This window comes from Schistocerca nitens, chromosome 10 (genome assembly GCF_023898315.1).
Source record: "Schistocerca nitens isolate TAMUIC-IGC-003100 chromosome 10, iqSchNite1.1, whole genome shotgun sequence".
NCBI classification, from domain to species: Eukaryota; Metazoa; Arthropoda; class Insecta; order Orthoptera; family Acrididae; genus Schistocerca; species Schistocerca nitens.
Window position 1 is genome coordinate 215525623 of NC_064623.1, and position 27271 is coordinate 215552893.

General features: G+C 36.9%; 1 protein-coding gene across 17 annotated transcripts in view; it reads right to left on the reverse strand.

Moving 5' to 3' along the window:
• Positions 1 to 14162, reverse strand: part of LOC126210400 (gastrula zinc finger protein XlCGF52.1-like) — a 261120-nt gene extending 246958 nt beyond the window's left edge. For 4 of the 17 annotated variants that reach the window (XR_007540659.1, XM_049939635.1, XM_049939641.1 and 1 more), the window contains exon 1: positions 13525 to 13736. Coding sequence is in view for 14 of the 17 variants with exons in the window: in XM_049939635.1 (XP_049795592.1) it covers positions 13525 to 13527 (3 nt within the window). In the remaining 3 variants the exon portion in view is untranslated. Of the gene's footprint in view, positions 1 to 13524; positions 13802 to 14034 lie in introns of those variants that run through there. The other 13 variants (XM_049939636.1, XM_049939637.1, XM_049939631.1 and 10 more) reach the window with 11 other exon arrangements.
• Positions 14163 to 27271: the final 13109 nt, after the last annotated feature.

Genomic DNA, 27271 nt, shown 5'->3' on the forward strand with positions numbered 1-27271 from the left:
TCTGTCTCTCATTTCACAATATTCCATACAGCTTTAAATCTGTTGTCTGAAGTACTGATATCTGTTATTATGTGCATGTTCTTTGATTTATAATGCATTAATTTCACAATGTATCTTTCCAGACAGATGAAAGTATGCCATTGTTAGACACATCATACAGAAAAGTAGTGGGATGGATATTAATAACTATCAACTAATTTCACTATTAACTTCTTTCTCTAAAGTTTTGAAAAAGCCAAGTGTATTTCAGAATGTTTCAGCATATCCACAAATATAAGATTCTGAGTCAGTTCACATTAGATTAGACATACTTTTAGTTCAAATTGATCCATAGTGAGGAGATCCTCTGGGATGTGCAACATGTCAGAAAACAGAACTACACAACAAATATTTACAAAATAAGAACAGATATGGTAATGTACCTTCAACAGATTCCAAATGACATTGCCCTTGTGGCTGTAGAAATGGTAAAACAAATCTTAATGATATTTCTGTTTAAAAGGATATAAAACTTGTCACTAAATATTAAATGTGCAATACACTTAGGTGCATATGACAACTCTTAGGCTAAGGTAGCAACACTTTAAAAAATAAACAATGATCGCATTACTGCATAAAATTTGTACGTAAGTAATATTGTATGCAATCACATTATGTCTGTTAGTAAAACACACACACACACACACACACACACACACACACACACACACACACACACACACACACACACACACAGCCAGAGAGAGGGAGGGAGGGAGAGAGGGAGAGAGAGAGAGAGAACACACAGACAGAGAGAGGGAGAGAGGGAGGGAGAGAGAGAGAGAGAGAGAGAGAGAGAGAGAGAGAGAGATATACATCAATCGGTTATGCTAAGAAATCAATGGAGTCCAAGAAGTTGGCAACCAATAAATCCTTTAGACTCTTCTCAAACTGAACTTTATTATTTGTTAAACTTTCTATGGCTGTTGGCATGTTATTGAAAATGTGTATTGCTGAATAGAGGATACTTTCTGAACCAAAGAAACTAAATGTAAATCTTTGTGAAAGTTGTTCTTATTTCTAGTATTGATTACATGAACTGAGCTGTTTGTTTGAAAAAAGATATATTTTTAAGGACAAATGTCATTAAAGAATAATTATATTAGGAAGCATTAGTTCGTATCGAAGTTCCTTCAACAGCCCTCTACAGGACGTTCTTCAGTTCACACTGCAAATAATTTGTATTGCACATTTTTGGACTCGGAAAACTATAGCTTGTTTGATGAGTTACCACAGAAAATAATCCCGTATGACATTATGGAATGAAAGTATGCATTGTGGGCTAGCTTTTTTACTTTTATACTACCTATGTCGGACAACATTCACATACCAAATAGAGATCTGCTTTGGCGCATCAGCAGTTCTTTGGTATGTTCCTCTCAGTTAAATTTATTATCAAGCTGTAATCCCAAGAACTTAACACTCTCAACTTCTTCTATCTGCTTGTTAGCATGTTTTATGCTTATACTGACAGGAAATCTGTTACAAGTTCTCAACAGCATGTAGTAGGTTTGTTCAAGGTTTAATGACCGAATTGGCTAGGAGACATTTATTAACGTCCACGAAAATTTCATTAGCCAACCTTTCTAAGGCTGTACTTGATTTACTATTTGCAATGTTTGTATCATCTACAAACAAAACAAGCTTGACATCCGGTAATGTTACTGATGACAGACCATTAACGTACACATGAAAACATACGGGCTCTAAGATGGAATCTTGGGGGAGGGGGGCCATCACGTTACTGTCTCCCAGTTGAATGATGCCTTATAGCTCAATACATGTCTCTTTTCAACAGACACATTGTTTTTCTGTCAGAGATATAGGATTTGAGTCAGTCACAATTTGGATTCTGGAAAGAGCTTCTCCACTGAACATGCCGACTACCATTCCAATAATTATGTTTTGTAATATATGAATGGGAAGACTTTATCCACCAGGTTTTTGTGACCCATCTAAATCATTTTACTGTGCAAGCGACAACATTTCTTTGAGCTAATTAAAGTTTATTGGATTTTTATATTTATTGGTATTTTTTATGTAACCGAACCGTTGGATAGTTCGCAGAGCTCTCATGACGAATAATCTTTTGAGTGGCGACAAATTACTAGTGGCATTCCACAGGATTCAATTCTGGATTACTCCTGCACTTGCTATATATAAATTACCTTCCATCTTACACTGATAAATCATAAATATTGCTCTTTTTGGTTATGTACACATCATAATGTTCCAAACACAGCTGAATTTGATTAGAGCATGAATTAGAAATCACATATTATAGATCTCAAATGCATGAGCTCAGCAACATTTGCTCTATGATTAATAGCTGATTTTGGTGATGGAAGCATTAGAAAATTAGCTTACATTGCATACTTTCATTGATTGATGTAACACGGAATAATTTTCTGGGGTACTTCCGCAAAGATACAAAGAATTAATTAGCAGAAATGTGTTGCAATGATATTCTTTCATTCATCTTATTTATTCACACATTGTGTTCCATAAATCCCATGAAGAAGGAGAGCCCTAACTGATGTGGAACAACTCAAGTTATACACCAACAGACAGAATCAACAACCACTCACTAATTCTGTGAAGTATACTAAAAACAAACTATGACTAGAACAAATCTACTCAAACTGATAATTATGGTAATTACTTCTAGATTAATTTGTATAAATATATCTGGAAACCATGTAAGCTACTACATAAAAAGAATTAGGCAACCTAGGTACAAGTGCACTGACGGTGTCATTGGTTTTTCCATTGCATGCTGCTGCTGGTAACTGTTTGTGTGACAAAATATGGGATGTCAACACAACGAATCACAAATCAGAGATAGGAGTCAGCCAATGAGATTCTCATTTGTAATTTCCTATGGTTCATAAATAAAGTTAGCAGGTACTTCGTTCTATTAGCTTAGAACGTAGCCCAATTGCTGGAATGTTTCGTAAATACAGAAATAGAACATACAAATATATTTTTACACTCACAAATGTATACCTCGAGCTACACTACACATCAGTCTACTATGGCAATCATATTTGCGTATTGAGATTCGCAGGCTTCACCAATTCACAAGGAAATTATCACATTCCAATCTAACCTAATTCTCGGGCTACACGAGAGGTCAGTCTGTCATCACATCTAGTTTTTTTTTCATTCGCCAAGTGACAGACAAACCATCACATTCCAACCTAGCCTAAGCTTCAGGCTACAGTACAGGTCAATTTGTCAGCACACTAGTTTTTCCCGATCAACGAAGAAATACCACAGTCAGTCAGCAGCTTTAAATTGATAAAAACCAGTTCAGCAAAAATTATTCTCGCATTCTCAGAATCAGAGGCAAATGTAATTAATTCATATCTTCTCCCAAATTTAATCTTAGATTCAGTGTTTCTTTGGTTACCATATACTACAATCTGATTTGCTAAAAAAAAGAAAATAATAATAATAATAAAATAAAATAAATAAAAAAAAGGGTCCGTGAACTGCCAACATCAGTATGCAATGCAACGATTGCCACCACCGCATGTGCACTTCAGTCAGCAACCGAATGACAGCCACACAATATAATTACTTTCTCTTGGAGTCTCTCTGTGAAGAATCGTGTACAATGTTAAAATAACTGTGTTCACAAATATAACACTATGAATTAAAATAGTCTTCACTATCCACAGCATAATCTTACTCTTGCTAAAAGATAGCAAAGTATCCACTATAAAAATATCTGACCACATCTCTTGTGAATTAAAGTTGCTGGCAGACAACGATAGTTATAAAAACAGATAGGTGAATTGTTGATTAGATAGAATTATGTGGCTCTGTTACTTTCATCAAATTTTTTTGCACATTACGATTTCAAAAATCTTGTTATGTGAATGAGCAGAACGTAGCCATGTTTTCATAGACAAAATGTATCTTATTTCTAAACCAACTAACAAGTTAACACCACTGTGAGTTGCCATGAATATGATTCACAGAACATCCAGAAACTAACTAAACTAGACTTATGAAGAACGTAATATGACTGTCACAGTAAAAGAAACATGTTCACATTTTGTATTACTTTACATGGATTAGTTATAATATTATTGCATGTTCCGTTTTCTTTGCAATAAATTTACGTAAAATTTTCAATGTACATCTGAAAACCATCCACAAAATTTTTTTGTCTGCATGTGGATACATATCAAATGAAAATATTTGGTTCCAGAGACCTTTTCAAGTCTCAAACATCTATACCCAAATTGAGGCAATAAATGAAAATTAGTACCAAGACCGGGATGCAAACACTGGTCGCTCGTTCATTAGGCAGTAGTGCTAACCACTCTGCAACCGAGGCACAGTGGCTTTGAGTAATTGCATGCACTACCCTATACACCTCTCTCCTCAACCCAAATTCCCATTCATGCCTCAGCCCACTTAGTATTCCTCCTAAACACGAATAGCCTTTCAGAGCCTCTCCAGCTGTGCTGGAACAGCATCTCAGCATCGAACAAAAATGGGAATGGAGACCTGGTTTTGAATCCCGACCTTGGTATAAATTTTCATACATCACTTCAGTCTGCATATAAACATGAAGGATAAATAACAAATTTACTCCTTTAACAGCAGGGTAATTTCATATCAATTGGATCAATTTTAGAACTCATCCTCAAGTCACTATCTCCAATTTCTGTCAAATTTTTTATATATTCACTATAGAACAGAAACCAGATGGCAATTATAAGAGTCGAGGGACATGAAAGGGAAGCAGTGGTTGGGAAGGGAGTGAGACAGGGTTGTAGCCTCTCCCCGATGTTATTCAATCGGTATATTGAGCAAGCAGTAAAGGAAACAAAAGAAAAGTTTGGAGTAGGTATTAAAATCCAGGGAGAAGAAATAAAAACTTTGAGGTTCAGCGATGACATTGTAATTCTGTCAGAGACAGGAAAGGACTTGGAAGAGCAGTTGAAAGGAATGGATAGTGTCTTGAAAGGAGGATATAAGATGAACATCAACAAAAGCAAAACGAGGATAATGGAATGAAGTCGAATTAAGTCGGGTGATGCTGGGGGAATTAGATTAGGAAATAAGACACTTAAAGTAGTAAAGGAATTTTGCTATTTGGGGAGCAAAATAACTGATGATGGTCGAAGTAGAGAGGATATAAAATGTAGATTGGCAATGGTGAGGAAAGCGTTTCTGAAGAAGAGAAATTTGTTAACATCGAGTATAGATTTAAGTGTCAGGAAGTCGTTTCTGAAAGTATTTGTATGGAGTGTAGCCACGTATGGAAGTGAAACATGGACAATAAATAGTTTGGACAAGAAGAGAATAGAAGCTTTCGAAATGTGGTGCTACAGAAGAATGTTGAAGATTAGGTGGGTAGGTCATGTAACTAATGAGGAGGTATTGAATAGGATTGGGGAGAAGAGAAGTCTGTGGCACAACTTGACTAGAAGAAGGGATCAGTTGGTAGGACATGTCCTGAGGCATCAAGGGATCACAAATTTAGCATTGGAGGGCAGCGTGGAGGGTAAAAATCGTAGAGGGAGACCAACAGATGAATACACTAAGCAGATTCAGAAGGATGGAGGTTGCAGTAGGTACTGGGAGATGAAGGAGCTTGCACAGGATAGATCAGCAAGGAGAGCTGCATCAAACCAGTCTCAGGACTGAAGGCCACAACAACAACATAGAACAACTTAAACTGTACAAAATTTAAGTTCACGATGCAAAAACTCATGATTTTAGGACATTTTCACTGGAGGGCTAAAAAAGTAATGCAAGCTCTAAGATAGTTTTGGCCACACTTAAGATGACTTAAAATTGAAACGGTCTGTAATCCAAAGAAGATATTTGTAACAAAAACGCAATTTTGTTTTACTCAAAACACTGTTAAAATTTCATGGCTGTGCTATCCATCACTTTTAAGCTGCATGAGGCCTTCGTTCAGGAACAGTCAATACCAACAATTTTTCAACGCTACTGTGACTGATAATTTTTGGCCAAAGCCTTTTGGTAGGTCCGCAGAGAAGTTGCTGGTTATCATTTATTCCAAACTTGAGCAGTCATTTGTGAGTTTCCTAGAAGCTATTAACATACAAATACACAATTAATTTTTAACAAATTTCTGTGTGTGCACTTAAAGCATGCTGGAGTAACTTGGGTCAGCAACTTCTCTTAATCAATAGAACAAAGAACCAGTCCAAGTAGCAAATATTTTACTTTTCAATGATGACTAGTTTCAGGCCGAGACCCATATTCAAATCAACATAAGAAAGTCAAAAATGGCATTTCCAAAGATGTCAAAAAAAAGTGTAATGTACATTCACAGTGCATACAGTTATGTGTGAGTATTCTAGAAGCTATTAATGTGTAGACACACAATTAATTTTTCTCTCATTTCTGTGTATTTTGATGGTATATTGCTAAACACATTTTCTTAATTTTTGAGCATTACAAAAAGCAGGTGTATTTGTACTAGAAAAGATATTACTTGTTTTGGAGATTCCCTGGACAAAGTTCAAAAAATAATCTTCAAAACACTACTGTCAAATATTTGTAAACTGTTGTCACACTTTATTTTTATACCCTTTTTGTAATTTTTAGGTTCTTAGGTTTGTATATTTTCTAATTTTTCGGTTTTTAATCCATATTTAACCAAATCCAAGAAATTATTATGACACTGTGTATATCCAAAGCAGAGAACACACTACTACTCTACTATACCTGAGTTGGGCAAAATAATTTTTTTCAAGTACTAAGTGCATCTACACAGTCATTCCCAGATCACTCTGGCTAAAAACGAAGAAAGTGAAACTATTTGGCGATAGTCATGCAGAAAACATTCTGGAATTATTGACAAACAATGTGGATGTCAGTATTCAAGTTTCTGGCACCATAAAACCTGGAGCAAATTTTGAAAGTGTAACGGTGAGTGTTAACGAAGAATGTTCTGATTTCACGAGGACTCATTGCGCTGTGCTAGGGGTGCTACTAACATCTACAGGAATGAAGCTAGTGCCTTTATTAACAAGCTGTTTAAAGTGCTGCGGTTCCTGCATTTCGCCAATATCATCGTAACAACATTGCCACTAAGGTATGACTTACCAGACTGGTTGCGCATTAACTAAGAAATTAGACTCACTAATTTGAAGCTGAAAAACTTCTGTGAATGTTAAGGTGATAGACAGTAGTAACAATGAAAGAAACTGTTTCACACACCATGGAATGCATCTAAACAAATGCGATAAAAGGATGCTAGCTTCTAACATAAGCAATGCTCTTGGAGAGAACTCTCTCATCATCGAAAGTAGAAATAAGTCCGTTATTGTGCTGGCAATCTTTGACTATAAACTAACAGAGTGGAACAATTCCCATGGAATTTGGTCCACGAGAAACAAAATAATGGAATGCAATTTAGAATTGAAAATCTACTCAGGTGCCACATTCAATGACCAATTAAATGCTTCTCTCTCTGATTTAGTTCGTAATAATTTCATAATGCATGTTAACATAGGTGGTCTGTCAGTAGTAATGATGAACAAATTGTATGAACTAGAAGTATTTCTGGAGAACACACATTCTGCAAAAGTTATATGCTTAAACGAGTACTGGCTTAAGTGAAAATATAAACTTGATTAACTCACTTTTAGGTTACAATTCAGCAGCAAGTTTTTGTACAAAAAATGGTTTTGGACGACCGTGCATTCTAGTAGAAGAATCCCTAGGCTTTGAAGTCAGGCAGACATTTAATTGCTTGAATGAGGAACTATTATTTGAAAGCTGCTGCATCAAACTTGTGGAATATGGCATATTAATTATTAGCATATATCATGTCACTGACATTTCAGCTACATGTGTGTTTTTGAACAAATCTGAAACCTTGCTGTGTAAGATGCAGACAGAAAAGTTATGTAAAAAGGTCGTAAGTTGCGCTGACTTCAACATAAATGTAATAGCCGATGACAGGTCCCCCCCCCCCCCCTTCTGAAGGACATGTTATCTACATATGGCTTATCATTAAACTTCAGCGAGTACACCAGAATAACAGCATCTTCTGCAACATGTACAGATAATATAGTGAGCAGTGTCAACTATGGTGCTACAGAAAATTTTATCTTTGAAGTAGGTATATCTGACCATTCAGCCGTTTTTATCTCATTGCCAAATTTAGGTAAAACTGTAACAGTGAAAGGAGTCAGGAGCTTCCACCAACACAGTGACACACATTTGTCTCACGACCAACTGAAACTTCCTGGTCGTTCAGCAAGTGGTACTCGGTAAACACAAACTACAATGCTTTTGTAAAAAAAAAGTGCATGGAGAACTGAAGGCATCAGGATCTCCAGTATTAGTAAGAGGAAACTGCACATGGAAGTAAAGGACAACCATGATGCAGAGTTCATCAGCTATGTAAACAAACACAAAAGAATATTTGGCAGAGTAGTTAAACAGGCAAAACAAATGGCGAACAGTAAATACATGTCAGATGCGACAAATAAATCAAAAGCTGTATGGCAGATTGTCAAGACTGAAATGTGTGCTGAAAAAACAAAAGGTTTTAATCATTAATTAGAAATAGATGGGGAAATGATTACAAACTCCAGACATATTTGCGAAGAATTCAACAGGTATTTCAATAATTCTAACAAAATTGATTATCTCCCTCCTCCACACATAAGCCCTAATATAATGCGGCAGAGATGAGTAGAATTCAAATTTACTTATATATCCTGTTATGAAGTGGCTACCATTATAAAATCCCTAAGAAATCTCAAATCTGAGAGGTGGAATGAAGTTCCAAGAAAAATAACAAATGCAGGATGTGATAATATTGCACCCCAACTCTGTTACATAATAAATCAATCGTTTGATGAGGGCTGCTTTCCGAACAGGCTGAAGTATGCAGAAGTTCAACCTATCTACAAAAAGGCAGACAAGAGGAGGTAGAAAATTTTCACCCAGTTTCAGTACTACCAATTATTTCTAATATATCTGAGCGAGTAGTGTGTAACCAATTAGAAAAATATAACAATAAAAATAACATTATTCTTAATAATCAGTATGGATTTAGGGAGAGCCGAAGCACTGTGCACGCCATTAATGAACTGATCACTAAAATAAGCAAATGCCTCGACAACAAGGAGAACATATCCGATATTTTCTGTGACCTCAGTAAGGCATTTGATATGGTAAACCACAATCAGATGCTCCTCAAATTATCTTCATACGGCTTCCATGAAAAATCTTTAAGTTGGTTCACATCTCATCTTACAAACAGGTAACAGAATGTTGCTATACATCAGGATGAGAAAGCTTGCTCTAGTTGGAAGGAAATACAAGCAGGTGTGCCCCAGGCGCCCATACTAGGCCCATTACTATGAAGGCAGAGAACTGATAATTGCAGAATCTGTTAAATTTCTGGGAGTGACCATAAATAAAAACTTGTCATGGACTGATCATGTGGATTGCTTACTGAAGCAGTTAGATAGTTTTGTTTATGCAATAAGGGTTGTAAATAAAGTAACTGACTTAGCGGCTAGGAAAATTGTGTATCATGCATATTTTGTATCAGTTGTAAGATATGACATAATTTTTTGGGGACTCGAAAAAGGAAGCCTCCTCAGAGTGTTCAAGCTACAGGAAAAAATTATCACAGCTACGACTGGAACAAACAACAGACAATCATGCACAGCTTTATTTGCAAGCCTTGACTTACTGACAGTTCCTTCTATGTTTATATATGAAACACTTCAAAACGGTTCAAATGGCTCTGAGCACTATGGGACTTACCATCTGAGGTCATCAGTCCCCTAGAACTTAGAACTACTTAAACCTAACTAACCTAAGGACATCACACACATCCATGCCAGAGGCAGGATTCGAACCTGCGGCCGTAGCAGCAGTGCGGTTCAGGACTGAAGCACCTAGAACCACTCGGCCACAGAGACCAGCTAGAAACACTTCTCTGAGTTGAGTTAAAAAATCCACATCTTTTTGAGGAAGATTCATGTACATGTGCTTATTAAACAAGGAACAAACAAGATTACATGTTACCTTGCCCCAGACTAACATTATCTGAAAATACTACATATTATGGGGCTTTGAAGCTTAGCTAAAAAGGAAATGCTAATACAGTGTGGATGATTTTATAAATAAGGAAGACAAGTAGGAGATATTACAATTGTTTTGTTTTCCTGTTTCTCTCTCTCTCTCCCCCTCTCTCTCTACATTACATTCTATGTGCATGCTTATGTTCCCTTTTAATGGAGGTATATATTCTTTCTATATGTGTCCATACTTATAAACTATGTATCGGTAAACTATGTATCTAAATATCTAGATGTATAAATATATACAACTTCTATGGAAGTATGTGCTCTTACGAAGTACGTCCATGTTTTTAAACTAGAGCAACAAATATGAAAAATACTTAAAAAGGAAAGATTTTAAACCACGGTGCAAATTTTAAGAAACAGGAAGAAATTTAACATGTAATTATCTTTTTATGTTGCAATGTGCTTCTAGGAGCATCCATATGCTGTGTTTTAATGTATCTCATTTTAAGGTGTACTTAGGTATGCCTAGAATTATTCATCGATGAGTCACCAATGTTTCAATCAAATGATTGAACATAACACGTCATGTGACAAAGATTCTTTTCTATTCTAACATATGCTGTGTTATAATTTTTTATCACAATCTGGTCTGGTCGCTGCCATTAGCAGTTAAAAACACAAGCCGTGTTAGCAACTGTGTGTCAGTGTGTGTGTGTGGGGGGGGGGGGGGGGGTGTTCTAGCACTTGAGAAGTACATTTGTACAAATCAGCTATTGATGAGTGTGTTGATTTTAATTATAATCAATAAATAAATTAAGCACATTTTTGTCTTTTGTTGCTAACTTGGTTGTCAAGCCAGCAATAAAAACACAACTTTTGTTTAAAAGGTTCATTCACGAATTTATTGCAATTATTTTGTGCAGCACAAATGGCTCAAGATGTTAGCCCTGACTCACTGTCATACATAACTGGTTGTTTGGACAATTCAGATTATCATCAGCCCTTTGTCAGTTACCCAGTGCTGTAAAAACGCACTGAACGCATTCCAATACAGTCAACAAAGCCTGCACAAACATGCTCTGGTTACGACCACGAAACAGATTCAATGATCTGCTTCTAATATGAAGCACAGCTTCTCACTTGGTTTGATTCCTTGCAAATGTATTATCACAATCCGTTAGAAGAGGGATGGGGGAAGACAAAAAAGTGTCATAAATGGTGTTTTTGATAAGAGCAGCTGAATTAAGAACACTAAAAAAAATTGTGCCCAGTGTGTCAGAATGAGGTCTGCAAGAAACTTGCTGCTACACTACCATCCTCAGAGGCTTTAGCTGGGAATGGAATGAACAAATGGAAATTGCGGAGAGGGTCAGTTGTACTTTTCACAGTCTTAGCCACTCTCCTCAAAAACTGACACAAAGTCTCAAACTAACATTCGCAAAGCTACATTAAGATCAAGATTTACAAAGTACAAAATGAAATTTGTGGGTAGATCACAGATTCTGATGGGTTCAAACAAAACATAGTCTTTCAGTAAAATTCTAATACTGCAATGCAATGCCTGAGAACTGCACTCCCCATCAACAGCTGCATTGAGTTAAGAATGCACTCACAAAGATGGTACTGCATCACCTGCAGAATATTTCTGAACAAATGAAAATTTGTGCCAGATTGGCTCTTGAACCTGGATTTCCCACATGTCGTGAGCAGCCACCTTAACAACTTCGGCTATCTGAGCACACCTCCAGGAGCGGCTCAAATCCCAATCCTGGTGTCTCCAATCCCCTATGCTTGGACTACATTACTGTGATTCCACTACAGGGTAAAACACTGTTTTCGCTTGTCATTGCCTTGCCATGGCGTGAAATACTGATACTGAAATACTGACTGATTGTGACAAACAAGGAATCCATGTTCAAGTCCTTGTCTGACAAAAATTTTCATTAGTTCTGTAATATTCTACAGTTGATGCAGATCCATAATCAGAATTAGTGAGTTCATCTCAAAAATGTAATAATCAGTTTTGATGATGCTGTTTGGATTATGTCAACCCACTGAATGAGCTGAAGTGAAAAACACCGTGTTTCGTAATACAGTTCTTAATAGAGAGATTTGCAAATGTTAACATTTACTCCAAAATGTTTGTCAGTACCACAGGCTAGTTCCTGAATCATCATTTCAACAAGAATGGTCAGACAAGATAGCATGCCTAAACACACATAGTTACATAAGCAATGTCTGGCAGAAAGACTGGAAAGGGTTCTCTCTGGTACAAAAACTTAGGTTTTAGCTTTGTTTGATATTGTGTGTTAAGTGTGCTGTTCAGAGTAACAGTAATAGAACATTTTGTACGAGCTGTAAATCATGGAATTAAAGAATGGTTTAGGAATGTCTGACGGGGGTATTTCCAAGCTTATACATTTAGCCTTATCCATAGTGTCTCCAAAAGTAACAAACCTTTCCTCCAGTAGAGAAACGACTGTTCTTTCTTAAGAAACAAATTCAGCAATTTGGCATGAGAATATGCAAAAATATTATACAAATTAATGGCATGTTTATACATCAATAACTGTTAGAATACAAATAACAGCAAGGCAAAGTTTGGTAGAAATAGGCAACTTCTCTGTGGATCTACCAAATGGCACTCAGTAATCTTTGTCGATAAACTATTGCGGTCACAAAACGGTTGAAAAATTGTCACAGCCGACTGTTCCCAACTTTGACCTTTTGTAGCTCGAAAATAGTGAACACAGCCCTGACATCAAAAAAGTGTGTTGAGCAGAGTTTTGCATTTGATCCAAATATCTCCTTTGGTTTAGTAATAGTTTTGTTTTATTCTACAAGATACAACTGTGCAAAAATTCATTCAGTTTGCTGGTGGTTTTGTGGGACCCTTTGATTCGCTTGGTGTGGATTACCCAAAATTTAAATAAACAGAAGTTCATTCGCACTGCCACTTTCCGCAGCAGCAGCAGTAGTTCAATCGCTCTTGCTAGGTTTCCATCTCAAGCTTACTGCAACTGAAACTAAGTTTGTTTTCGCACTACAGATAGGATTTCATTTCTTCTCAGATCTAAAATAAGAAACGAGAAATACGTAACCGGGCAGTCGGCTAATTAATATATAAAGTCCTAAGATTGCACATCTCCAGGGATAACGTAAAAAGAGCCTTACGTCTTAACAATGTTAACACTGAATTCAGACTGCTATTTTCATATCGATCACGTTGGATTATTACTATTATTGTTTTGTAACTTGTACGTCCCATGTTATGGATACGTTAGTCTATTAAATTAACAGTAATTAAAACTGTTAAGAGTTTTCTACAATTTGCCTGATTTTTCATGCAATCGAGCCGAAAAATGTAATTTTCAGGTCATTCCCACTATAAAGATTGCACACTCTCATTCGACAGTTATCAACATATACTCACCATGTTCAGAACGAATTCTTATGAAATGGAAATCAGGAGCCTTTATTCAAAAATTCCATCTGTGAATTTTTTAACATTAGCAACAGCTGACATAGTGTAAACTTGAAGTTTAATCGGACAGTACGATGGTGTTGCCAACGGCGTATTATCAGTGAACTGTAGAGTAATAGCTGCACTGATGACGCATTGCTATATTCTTTCGCAAATTATGTGCATTTTAAGAAATAATTATTGTATTTACACACAGTTTCTATGCAACTTTTCAATGATAAGAAATAGTATTGGATTCCATTATATCATGCAGAATTGGTGATATGATGGTAGACCTGCAGAATATTCGATGAAAAACAAAGACATATCAATGGCCGTGATAATGTTAAGAGCTTATCGGTTTTGAGAACCAGTCATACAATCTAGGAAATGAACTGACACTCGTGCTCCCACAAAGCTAATGGGATAATGAGTTTATTAACAATTTAGTGACCAGTGGGAACTATAGTTCCCACTTACCTGTTTTCGCTGTAAAGTTCAGTGGTAATCCGTCATCCGTGTTCATACTTCTAACTTCTGCTGCCATCTCTGTTAGAATGTGCTAACTACATGTAGATTGTCAACTGGTGTGCGAAAGCGGTTGTATGTTATGATAGTCAATCAATGCAGAAGCGTAGTTCCCCGTGGAAACGAGCCACCGTTTCGAACTGTACAGCGTTTTTTGTATCGTGTGCATTCCCTTTGCGTGTGAAGTGATTTGTGTTGTATTTATCTACTTTTATATTTACAAGGGAGATAGTATTCGTATTATTTGCTGTATTTGACTGAAAATTACGTAAATATTACAAGGTAAGTTAGTGGGAACTATTTTTCCCACTGAACTTGTGTGAACTGCAATGCAAATGGCTGCCCAATCGGCATCGTAGTTATTGTTCGTTTCTTATTGTTTAGGAAGCCTGGACTGACGCCAGAAGAGGTTTTCAGAATTTTGTACGCTTTTTCCAGAAGATGTAGAAGGTTCAAATATCGATGCTGACTGTGATGATGATTTTGAGTCACCAAATACTTCACAGATTTTGAACGAAAATGGTAATAACATTATTGTTTCAAATGAAGACAGCTGTTTCAATTTGACAATAGACACAAGTGAAATTGGAAACATGTCTCCTTGTCAGGCAATTCCATCTGATTCAATCCCAGATAAAATGTGGAATGAGAATATTTCTTATTTTGAAAATCTTGCACTGGAATCAGAAGAAAGCGCAGAAAATATTGCAAATTTCTCAAAGTCTGATAAAGCAGTAAAATATTTCGAGTCTATATTTACAGAAGAGTTGTTGCTTCATATTTACAATCAGGCAAACTTATATGCACGGCAGGAAAGGCGTGTTGTGAAGTTAGGGAAGAAAACAATTAAAATATCTTCCAGCTGGCAGGACATTGCTGTTCCTGAGCTAAAAGCTTTTTTAGGAATACTTATTTTGATGGGTGTTCATCAGCTTCCACAACTCTGAAATTATTGGAGCAGTGATCCTATTCTTGGAGTAACTGCTATCTCATCAGTCACAATAAAGCTTTGATACAAAAAAAAAAAAATGTTGAGAACCTGCATTGCAATGACAACAGCATGTGTGTCAAAAAAGGAAAACCAGGTTATGGCAAGTTATACAAAATTCGACCTGTCATCAGTGCAATATCAAATAATCTTTGTAAAGTGTACAAACCAGATTCTGCTTTAGCAGTTGACGAATGTATGGTGGCCTTGAATGGATGGTCAGCACTCAAACAACATATGCCAATGAAACAAGTGAAGTATGGATATAAAGTGTGGTGTGTAGCTGATGCTAGTAGTGGGTACATCATAAACTTCGACATCTACACTGAAAAAAGAGCTACAAATGATACATTTACTTTGCGTGAAGAAGTTGTGCTTACTCTAACAAAGACAATGGCTGGTAGCATTTGACAATTATTTTACAACAGTACAAATAATGGAAGAGTTACACAGTCTTGTGGACTTTATGGCAATGGAACTGTTCGTTCAAACAGGAAGGATTTGCCTGATATGCTGAAAAAATCCTAGATTTAGCAAGGGAGAATTCGAATTTGCTGTCAGGTCATGCGTTGCAGTAGTGTATACTATCAAATTACCACAATCCCAAACACATTACAACTATTTTGAGAAGGAACAAAGATGGAAGCAGAAGTGAAGTATTCTACCCATTGGCTGTGGCAGAGTATAATAAAATAATGGGAGGGGTGGATACATTTATCTCTGGCTTCTCAAGTCATAATCAAAGAGGAAGGCCCGTTCATTTTCAAACACCAAGAAGAGGCATGTCTGGAGTACCAGATGAAGTTCGTCGCGAGGAAGTTGGATCTCATTTGCCTACAAAAGTTACAAGAAACAGAAGATACTGCCCATGTATCACCAAGAACAAAGAAAAGAGAACAAAAGTAATGTGTAGCAACGGTTGTGTACCTTTGTGTGTAGCACCATGCTTCTCTAAGTTCCATTGTACATCACCTTCGTGAACTGAAAGGACAATATGAACTAATACAAATATAAATGTAATGTTTAACATGTTTTTTTGTGCTAAAAAATAAGGGATTTACATTTTTTAAATTAGCAAGTGAAGTTACTCCAGAGTTCGGTGGGAATAATAGTTCCCACTAATTTTTTTTATACTTGTAGGCTAAACTCTCACTTTCAAGATTTAAACTATGATATTATGAATGGGTTCATAGCCCAATAAAGTGTTCATAAAAAGTCTACAACTGCTGGAAATAATTTGGTCACTAAAGGGTTAAGGTAATGATCTTGACTGGGACATTATTCTTCGAAGGCACCATGTATCAAAACAGATGGGTCATATTGGCAGGTTCAATATTTCTTATTTATCCAATGTGTTATGTCAGTAAAAATCATTTTCCATATATTGCCATAATATTGTTAAAATCATTCGATGAAAGTGAATGTGACTAAATTTACAAAGAGCCGAGCACAAACTGTGGTTTTATGTGGTTAACAACAAATGTTATCCCATTTATGTAATTTCTGCACTGTCTTGATGAAAGAAGACATTACGTGGACAGAAACTGCGTATCTAACATTAATTGCAATCTCTGCAGATTCTGTCATCGTTAGTGGCAGTTTTCAATGTTCCTATCATGATATGTTTATAGCACATTCAAAACTCGATATACAAACTAAAGTAGTATTGTATGTTACCGTGTAGCCTACCTCAACTTGTGTACAAAAACTTACCAGATGCCTTGAAAAAGTTGCAGTGCAAAAATTAGGTTGGCAATGTTTACATGGTAGAGCTTTGCTGAATTTTTGTTGACAGAGACTATACAGCAAAAAACTTTTGTAATTCTAACATTGGTACATTAAAACATAAAGCTTCCCTCTTAACTTTCAGACATTATGGTTAGTGTGAAGAACAATTGAATTCTATTCCAAGTATAATCACCAATGCTTAAATATCGTCATGGTGTAACTCTGTGCTGACAGTATATAAGATGACATATTTTATGAATGTCTAAATAGGTTGGATTTTGCAGAGATCATGCAATAGACAGCCTTCGAAAGCTCTTCATTACATGAAATGACAGTTTTACGCGGAATTAAACAAATCAACAAGGAATGTACACTCGTGTGTACATATGTGTGTATGTGAGCATATTCTTGTGGCATGTGAGCAATGGTGATATCGACACTGACTGGCTGTGAGCTCAGGACCCCATGTTTTTAGCAGTCTTGATGGAAGAAGATACTCAAAAGACAGTAGGCAGCACTAACACCTCACCTTGCTCGTGAGCATAGCCTGCTCTCCCCTACAGATGCATGGAGCGTGCCTAATTACATGTGTGCACGAATGTTTGAAAGTACAGTACATCATTACTGCGTACTATCAGAATTATGGGGTCGGTTGCTGAGGTTGATCAAGAGCGCCCATACGATAGATAGTCGTAGGCGGGAAGGGGGCTGCGGTGGTTGGCGGCTAGCACCAGGGGTATGGAGTATTTTTAATATTTTGGAAAACGAATGGCGACTTGTAAGTGATGACAAAAGTCCTGCGTAGCATCGACTTATAACAATTTTCTTGGATGAAAAAATTCCTGACTACATGATTTTTTTTCCTTTCCCTGATCTAGACGCAAATTGAGACGCGTATAGCATGTGTGGAGTCACATGACAAAACAGTGCAACGCATGCCATACTCATCCTGAGCATTTTGAGTTGGGTACATGTTCTTTGCCCCCGGCTCTGCAGGGATAGAATGGCCCCATATAATCTTTCTCAAACAATTCTACAGAAACAATTCACTAAAAAACTTTGATTTTTACGTTCCTTGTAGCTTTACATGTCAACTTCATGGTTAAGCGCCAATCATCTCGCTAATGATCATATTTATTGTAATATTCACATTTAAGTAAGTGACTGCGTGAAATTCGAAAAGTTTGCCATTAAAATTGGGATCACTATGAGTTTACGTTTGGTGCATATTGCACTGAATGTTACTGCGCATGAAATTTAGTTCTTTACTGGAATTTTCTTTAGACTGGGAAGAGGTCTCTGTCTCCAATCTCGAAAAAATCGATCGTATGTAGCGCGTTCACTCCCGACCTCATGTACCCTATATCGGTCGACATATCTAAACGAGATGTTGACGAATGAAAGCCCACGAGTTTTGCTATTTGGGGAGCAAAATAACTGATGATGGTCGAAGTAGAGAGGATATAAAATGTAGGTAGACTGTCAATGGCAAGGAAAGCGTTTCTGAAAAAGAGAAATTTGATAACATCGAGTATAGATTTAAGTGTCAGGAAGTCGTTTCTGAAAGTATTTGTATGGAGTGTAGCCATGTATGGAAGTGAAACATGGACGATAAATAGTTTGCATGAGAAGAGAATAGAAGCTTTCGAAATGTGGTGCTACAGATGAATGCTGAAGATTAGATGTGTAGATCACATAACTAATGAGGAGGTATTGAATAGAAATGGGGAGAAGATGACTTTGTGGCACAACTTGACTAGAAGAAGGGATCGGTTGGTAGGACATGTTCTGAGGCATCAAGGGATCACCAATTTAGTATTGGAGGGCAGTGTGGAGGGTAAAAATCGTAGAGGGAGACCAAGAGATGAATACACTAAACAAATTCAGAAGGATGTAGGTCGCAGTAGGTAATGGGAGATGAAGGAGCTTGCACAGGATAGAGTAGCAGGGAGAGCTGCATCAAACCAGTCTCAGGACTGAAGAGCACAACAACAACAACAACATGGAACTTTCTTATCTACAGCGATATAGCAGAAGCTATAGTTTTTATTTGTTTGCAATCAAGAAGCGTAATGATTAAGAATCGTCGACAGAGTGTGAAAAGATTATTTCATAATATGAAAAAAACATGAAGTTTCTTTTCTTATGTTACAGCAAACGGTCGCAATGAGGTTTTCCATAATCTATTGACCTCTCTGGTCACCAATAGCTTGTTTAATGAGACTGTTTAAGGATTCTGTCACAACAGCTACCGCGCAGTGAGTTTGTGCACATTATTCTGTGTTTTGACTAAATATGCACAATTAAACTTTTCAACAATAGAAATATAGCCATTACTCATAAGTGCTGATGCTTCTTTGAACAAAGAAAGCTAAACAATTCATACAAAAATAAATCCCCAATTCTGGTACAATTTCGGTTGAGTCCCTGTAACCCAGCGTATGTTTAATGGTGAACAACAGAAATGGAAACTTACCCATGGCTTTTTGTCCTGTTCTTCATCTGAGCAATATTAAAATAGTAACATGCATACCCATCGGGTAGAGTGATGCACACACGCCAAACACTGGTTATTCACCTTCGGCTTGCCAAACTGACAGTGTGTGATTCACAAATAAACGATATTACCGATAAAGATAAAGAAGTGATCCAATACACAACAACATGTTCAGTGTACTGTCAGCAGCTGAGAATAATATGCATGACAGGAATGTACAAGCTAGCGAGGTGTGCCTTGTGAGGGGAAGAGTTCATGCCATTCGAAAAACATTGTCATGAATATAGGTACCCTTTATCAACAATATATTTCAGATAATTAAATATATCAAATCATCATACTCATTCAGGATACTGATACGTTTGGAATAATACTGACCACATCCCTCAATTGTCTAGCCTTGCTTTGATCATACGATTTTGTAATATTCCTTACTATTTCACTACCCTTGCAATGCATTGTCTGTCCCTTCTTGCTATGTAGACATTGCGGAGACATAAGATATAATGCTAGTGGTTAATGGCCCACCAGTCACTAAATTGTGCATGGTTCTGACAAAAGATAAACAATAATGAACCAAAACAGCAATATTATACATGAATAAAAAACTAAAAAATATAATGTGCTAATGAAAAAAGATAGAGAGCTTTAATGGTGGAAAATTAAACACTACTCAGCGACAAAAGGTTCAGTAGTAAGGCAACAGTTTTTGGGTGGCCAATTCTACCACCACCCATTTGTGTGGTGCCGAAGGGGGAATACGGGATGACTGTTTTCCTGCTTCTTCTTCACCACTCCCATAGTCATAGTGTAGTTGGGCAGCCAGATCTCAGTGCATCCATAACATATCCATATCATTCAACTCTATCTCACATGCTATACACTGATTTGATCTAAAGTGTCTTCCACATTCATTAACAACTTTTATAAACTTGAAAATCCTTTCTTCTTTCGTTAACATCGTGACAATTCAGAAAACTAAAGCTGTAAACACATCTCACAGATCATGCTTTCAATAATTCAATGGTCTGATTATTGCCCATTTGGTGGTAACAACATAATGAGTTTAAACTTCCTACTGTACATTCTGTTACTTTTGCTTTCTTCTAACCAACTGCCCAGTGACTTGTGTGCTACCCTGCAGATCTCAAATTTACATGTTAGGCACACACTTAGCAGGTGTATAGCAGACTATTAAAAGTAGTTCCATCCTTCACAAATTAGGAACCTCTCTAAGTGAAAAACAGTGGCTTACATGCTACACTTTCCTCTGTTAAAATTTCTTGCTTTTTATTAGTCTGTGGAAATTACACCATAAACCAAAAGTATTCTTGTGTAAAAAGAAGACAACCAGAGATATGAAAGGAATACTGAATATATGACTAAATCATAAAGGCCACCCTTCAAAGTGATTTACAACATGAATTTTTTGCCACTGTATGCTAAAAAAATGCCTTATTCTGAAAGCAAACAGAAGTTGGGGGAGTCATTATCACAAAGACATGATGTACACAGACATGATACTAGATGTGATAGTAATCTAGATTTCAATTTTAAACTGCATAAATCTTAATATTTTTAATTTCTTGCCGGCCGGTGTGGCTGAGTGGTTCTAGGTGCTTCAGTCTGCAACTGTGCGACCGCTCCAGTCGCAAGTTCATATCCTGCCTCAGGCATGGATGTGTCTGATGTCCTTAGGTTAGTTAGGTTCAAGTAGTCTTCAGTTCTAGGGGACTGATGACCTCAGATTTTAAGTCCCATGGTGCTCAGAGCCATTTCAATTTCTTGGTTTGGATGAATCAGTCAACTACCTTTGCCAGTGATACAGATGCCTAGAAAAATGAGTTTTGTGTCATATACCAAGCACTAACACAGAAATGATTATGAAATCTGAAATTTTTTTCTTGTTTTAGACAAACGATTATACAGTATTATAGTAATCTATTGGCATAGAGTAGTAATTGCGTTTAATATTTCTGTGTAGATATATTTAAAGTAATCTCGAATGTGCCAGTTGCATATGGTATGGTTGTGTGTTAATTTTGCAAGAAAAGCTTCAGTACTGTGCTACATTTCTTAATATTTAATGTGCAATGATAATGAACTTGACAATTAACGATACAACAAATGTTGACTACAGTTTAATCTTGTGTCTGCTTGTACTATGGAGCCACACACATGAATTACAAAAACAGCAATCATATGCTTTCTGTCTGTTAAGTGAAAGTTCTTAAGCACAACTGAAATGTAATTAGCACCATAGTATACTCGCTAACTTGTTTAGTGTATGTAGATAACTGAGGGATCAAAAGGAGAAGTACACGAAATTTATATCTATGAATATATAGTCAAGTTACATTTGAGATGTGAGTTTTACGTCAGCTGTTCATCTGTCGTTGCAGCCTGGCATATACAGTAACAAGTCACGTGATACCAGTTTCCAGACTAAAATGACAATACAGCCAGGCGTTTTTCTGGCGTGAGACACTGTATGTGTAACAGTAACACCGTGGCACTGTGTGTAGCCTGCCATAAAACTGGTTGGTTCCTTCAGCCCCCCACTATTGGAATGTGCAGAACCAGCGCGAAAATCGTTGGTCTTTGCACGATGTCATGGTCGGAGCATATGGCTGTGGTAGCATGGAAGGATAAAGGCAGCTGATGTTTTGTCACTTTGATAATCAGACGACAGTGGCGCTGCCAAACTCGATAGTTTCCTAGCTTCATAATGTGAATTATAATGTTTTCACAGTCATTTCTGATCTTGGCCCGAAAAATCGATGTGTCTGGAACGAATTGCATATTGTTAGTTAGTTAAATTCTTCATTTGTGCAGCCATATTGTCTGTAGTTGCTTTACAGTTCCTGAGGGTATCGTTGTTCTAGCGTTGCAACTACAAGAAATGCGTGTTTTTCTCACCACATATGTTTCACTTTATTGAGCTAAACCATCGTCAGTGGTGGTAATTTCAATTTGGTTTCTCACCTACATCAGGAAATGCTATCTGCTAGCTTGTCTTTGGTTTCTTTCTTCAGTGTATACTGACGATGCTTTACCTCAATAAAAAGAAATGTGTCTGGTGAGAAAAACAGGTATTTTCTTGTAGTTGTAACGACAGTACAAAAATTCCTCCAGGAATTAGTTACATGTTCCATGGATAATTTTAGACAGTAGTCCATAATGATGCGGATTTTACATTCACACAGCAAATTAATTTGTACATGTGGTTACATTCTGAATGTTTCTAAACGGGTTCTTTTTTTTTTCGACAAAAAAGATACACAGATGTGAGTCAGTAATTCATAACCATGTCCTTTTACACATTATAGTAACAGAAATTCTTCTGCAGAATAGAAGTAGTTGTCAAGGAGTAACATTCTCAGTTTGTTGGCAAATTTTACTTTGCAGTCTGTCAGTCATTTTATATCACTGGGTAAGTGATAAAAGTAATTTGCACAAATGAGGGATATCTGAAAACATTGACTCTTTTTTCACCAGTTAGGGAAACATGAAGTGATGTGATCAACCAGTTGGTAACATCATGTCTATTGGAAACAATGCAGAAAGTTGTACATAGTAATTCAAGCAATATAGTCTAGAGGCATAATTCGTACTAGAGAGAAATCACCTGTGGGTTTCCCCAAGGCTCAATCTTAGGTCTACTATTGTTCCTCATGTATGTAAATGATCTTCCATTTCTACATCTGCATCTACATGGATACTCTGCAAATCACATTTAAGTGCCTGGCAGTGGGTTCATCGAACCACCTTCACAATTCTCTATTATTCCAATCTTGTATAGCATGCTGAAAGGATGAGCACTTATATCTTTCTGTATGAGCTATGATTTCCCTTATTGTATCTTTGTGACCGTTCCTCCCTATGTAAGTCGATGTCAACAAAATATTTTCGCATTCGGAGGAGAAAGCTGGTGATTGGAATTTCTTGAGAAGATTCTGTCGCAACGAAAAACGCATTTCTTTTAATGATGTCCATCCCAAATCCTGTATCATTTCTGTGACACTCTCTCCCCGATAATACGAAACGTGCTGCCTTTCTTTGAACTTTTTCGATGTACTCAGTCAGTCCTGTCTGGTAAGGATTCCACGCCATGCAACAGTATTCTAAAAGAGGATGGACAAGTGTAGTGTAGGCAGTCTCCTTAAGTAGGTCTGTTACATTTTCTAAGTGTCCTGCCAATGAAACGCAGTCTTTGGTTAGCCTTCCCCAAAACATTTTCTGTGTTCCTTCGAGTTTAAATTGTTCGTAATTGTAATGCCTAGGTATTTAGTTGAATTTACAGCTTTTAGATTAGACTGATTTATCGTGTATCGAAGTTGAACGCATTCCTTTTAGCACTCATGTCGATGATCTCACACTTTTCGTTATTTAAGGTCAACTTCCACTTTTCGCACCATTCCGATATTTCTTCTAAATCGTTTTGCAGTTTGTTTTGATCTTCTAATGACTTTATTAGTCGGTAAACGAGAGCATCATCTGCAAACAACCGAAGACGGTTGCTCAAATTATCTCCCAAATCGTTTATATAGATAAGGAACAGCAAAGGGCCTATAACACTACCTTGGGGAACGCAGAAATCACTCCGGTTTTACTCGATGACTTTCCGTCAATTACAACGAACTGTGACCTCTCTCACAGGAAATCACAGAACCAGTCACATAACTGAGACGATATTCCATAAGCACACAATTACACTACAAGCCATTAATATACAACAAGCAGAATTACTTCTTTTTGCAGATGACACAAGTATTGTAATCAATCCAGGCATACATACAGAATCAGAAAAAGTGACAAACGAAGTCTTAGAGGTATCATTAACTAATTTTGTGCGAATGTTCCCACCATCAGTTTTAAAAAGACACTATGTATAGAGTTTTGGTGACGTAGGATTACTCCACCAATGAGAAATGTAACATTTAGTGAGGAAATAATAAGTAGGTGTCCTTATTGACGAGAATTTAAATTGGAAAAACTAAATTTTGGAACTCCTGGAACAATTTAGTTCAGCCTAATTTGATTTCGAATCATTGCAGATCTTGCAGAGAGAGAAATCAATAAGTTGACATGTTCTGTATATTTTCATTTAATAATGTCATGTGGAATAATGTTCTGGGGTAAATCATCTTCAAGAAAGAAAATCTACACTGCACAAAAACGAGCTGTAAAATAGTATGTGGTGCTCACCCACATTCATATTTGAGTCATCTGTTCAAGGAATTGGGCATTCTGACTACTGCTTCACAGTATATCTATAACCTCATGAAGTTTGTTGTACATAATTCAATACAGTTCAAAATAATAGTGTATGTAATTACAATACCAGAAGAAAATGTGACATTCATTACTCCACATTAATGTGTCTTTAGCGCAGACAGACATGATGTTACTAACTGGTTGATCACATCACTTCATGTTTCCCTAACTGGTGAAAAAAGAGTCAATGTTTTCAGATGTCCCTCAATTGTGCAAATTATTTTGTAACCATTTTTTCACCATGGCATAAGCCTTTCCATTGGAAAAGTAATTACAAAAGCGCCTATCGCGAAACTCACATCATTAGATAATATGCAAATTTAAATGTGCCACAAACTGTCACAGTCTGATCTCATTGCCAAAGGGTGAGAGTGGTAATGTATGTCTGGAATGCTGCAACTGTTTTCAGATACGACTGCTCAGGCAAGTCGTTATCTGTTGCTACAAGTAAAGGAAAAGGGAGACTTCTTTCAGCTTGTTAGTAACACTTTTGACATTCTGAATTGCCACAGGGTGGTCAACAAAAAGACATTAAGCAGCCCTTATGGAACTAATAGGTAGCTTCTAGTGTGGTTCATGGGAAAATTTAGAGTTGAAAGTTATCCTTTGATTTGTTGATTCCTTTTGTCAAAAGGACTGTGTGAACCAAAATTGTTATGAGTCAACAAATGGAAGCACACCACAATAGATGACTATCAATGTATCTAATGTGCACTATGTAATTTGAGGGGGCATACAGAAAATTACATATTTTTCAATACATATTGTCTGATTCAGCAACATATCTGATTCTGAGACCTCTTTTTCCAAAATCGTAGTATTTCTCACTCATGCAGAAATCTGTATGATTTGTCGTTTTTCCTTTTTCTTTCTCATCATGTGCAGACTCGTATCTGAAGCAACAGGGCCAATCAGTTAATAAGTAATCTGGAATTCTTTTTGGTTCTCAGTACACTATATTTTAAAATATAGCTTGCAACATACATTCATGAGAGCAGCACTACTATTTCTTTCTCATTGATCCCAAGTAATAACAGAATGATCAAAGATGAGATCAACTTTTTTTATTAATAAATGCAAATGTCACTTTCAACTGATTTCAGCAAAGAGTGCCTCCTTTTCATTTACAGGGGTAAATCATGAATAAATTTATCTATGAGATAATATGCAGATAAAAATTTTGTAACTTGTGTACTATAAAGAATAATGATTAATAAAATTCTTCTGTGAGCAAAAAAATTTATTTCTTATTGTCTACTTCCTTATCACAGTACAATGTCCCCACTGTCTGCTGGGAATGGGAATATGCCAGTGGATGATTCCAGCAGCCATTCTTGGCCAAGGTAATTTATAATGTTCAACATCTATTAATACAAATCATAGGGAACAAGAGTTTCTTGGCATGTTATTTTCCTTTTATCTTGCTTTTCCTTTGTACAATTTTACGAAGTTGTACAGCCACTTCGTACACTTCACTTTTACATTTCATAATACCCAAGGATGCATTTCAAAAGACGGTGTACAGTACAAGCCAGCATGAAATGGCGTTCAAAAGCATGTGAACTTCGCAAAGTGTACCAGAAAATGGTGGGAGGATATAACTAATTACTTAATTTAGTATCGAAAGTGATAGAATAGTTTAAGGAAATGGGGGTGACATGGAAAACCACTTAACATAACATTAGGTTAAGCGCTGAGAAAGGGCTCAACATTAGGTTAAGACACCCAGTGTACAGTGCCAAACATTAGGTTATACATCATGTTTGCTCCATGTAATTACTTCTTACAAGACCCACATGTATCCAAACAGCAGAGAATGATGAGCAAGAAAAATCAAACCTTCACAAACTGATTTTTTTTATAAATAAACAATATACCACTGAATTTCCTGTTATGAGGCCCTTCCTCTCCACCATTAGACCGCCATCTTGGATTATGTCACACAGGGAATGACAGTGCCCTCTGGTGGTGGTGCTGTGTACTAGACCCAGACCTTGTGGTGAACACACTTGATGATGGCACTGCCTCTAATTGTTTATATAAATAATGCATGTAAAATAAAGACTTATGTTCAGCACAGGTCGAGTCCTCTCCCCACCATTTTCTAGGATCAGGTGGCAGGCGGATGACTTAGGTTAGCGGGGGCGACCTTTCTTTCCCGCAATTTTCTTAGGTTGGTAGAGATAACTGTGGTCTGATGCATTATTCTGTTGGAATTTGAACTTACTGCCAATTTCCTGGGGAAGGGAGGTGAAGGGGTTAGGTTAGTGGAGGTAGTCCAATTGACCTATCTTCCCGCCAAAATCCGCCATCTTGAATGACGTCACAACCGCAATCTTGGATGACGTCATGTGTTGTTGCCAAGTCTACATGCCGCCATTTTGGATGACACCATCTTGGATGACATCATCGCCGTTATCTTGGATACATCTGGTAACAATGCAGAGTGGCTCAGAACCAGGCTTGCCCCAATACTAGTATTTGGGTGAACTTATTTCCCAAGCTCGTTTATTTGTACGTCAGTCTCTGGTGAACTTGTTTTAGGTGTTTTCTTAATAATTCATACATTGTGCCTCTCTTCTCTTTCTGAAACGAGACGTGGTCTTCCATCACGATGCCCATTTATCAATGTTTTTTTTGTACCTGTTAACAACACTACAAACTGTGTAACGGCTCCTCCTAAAGATCGTTGCTATTTC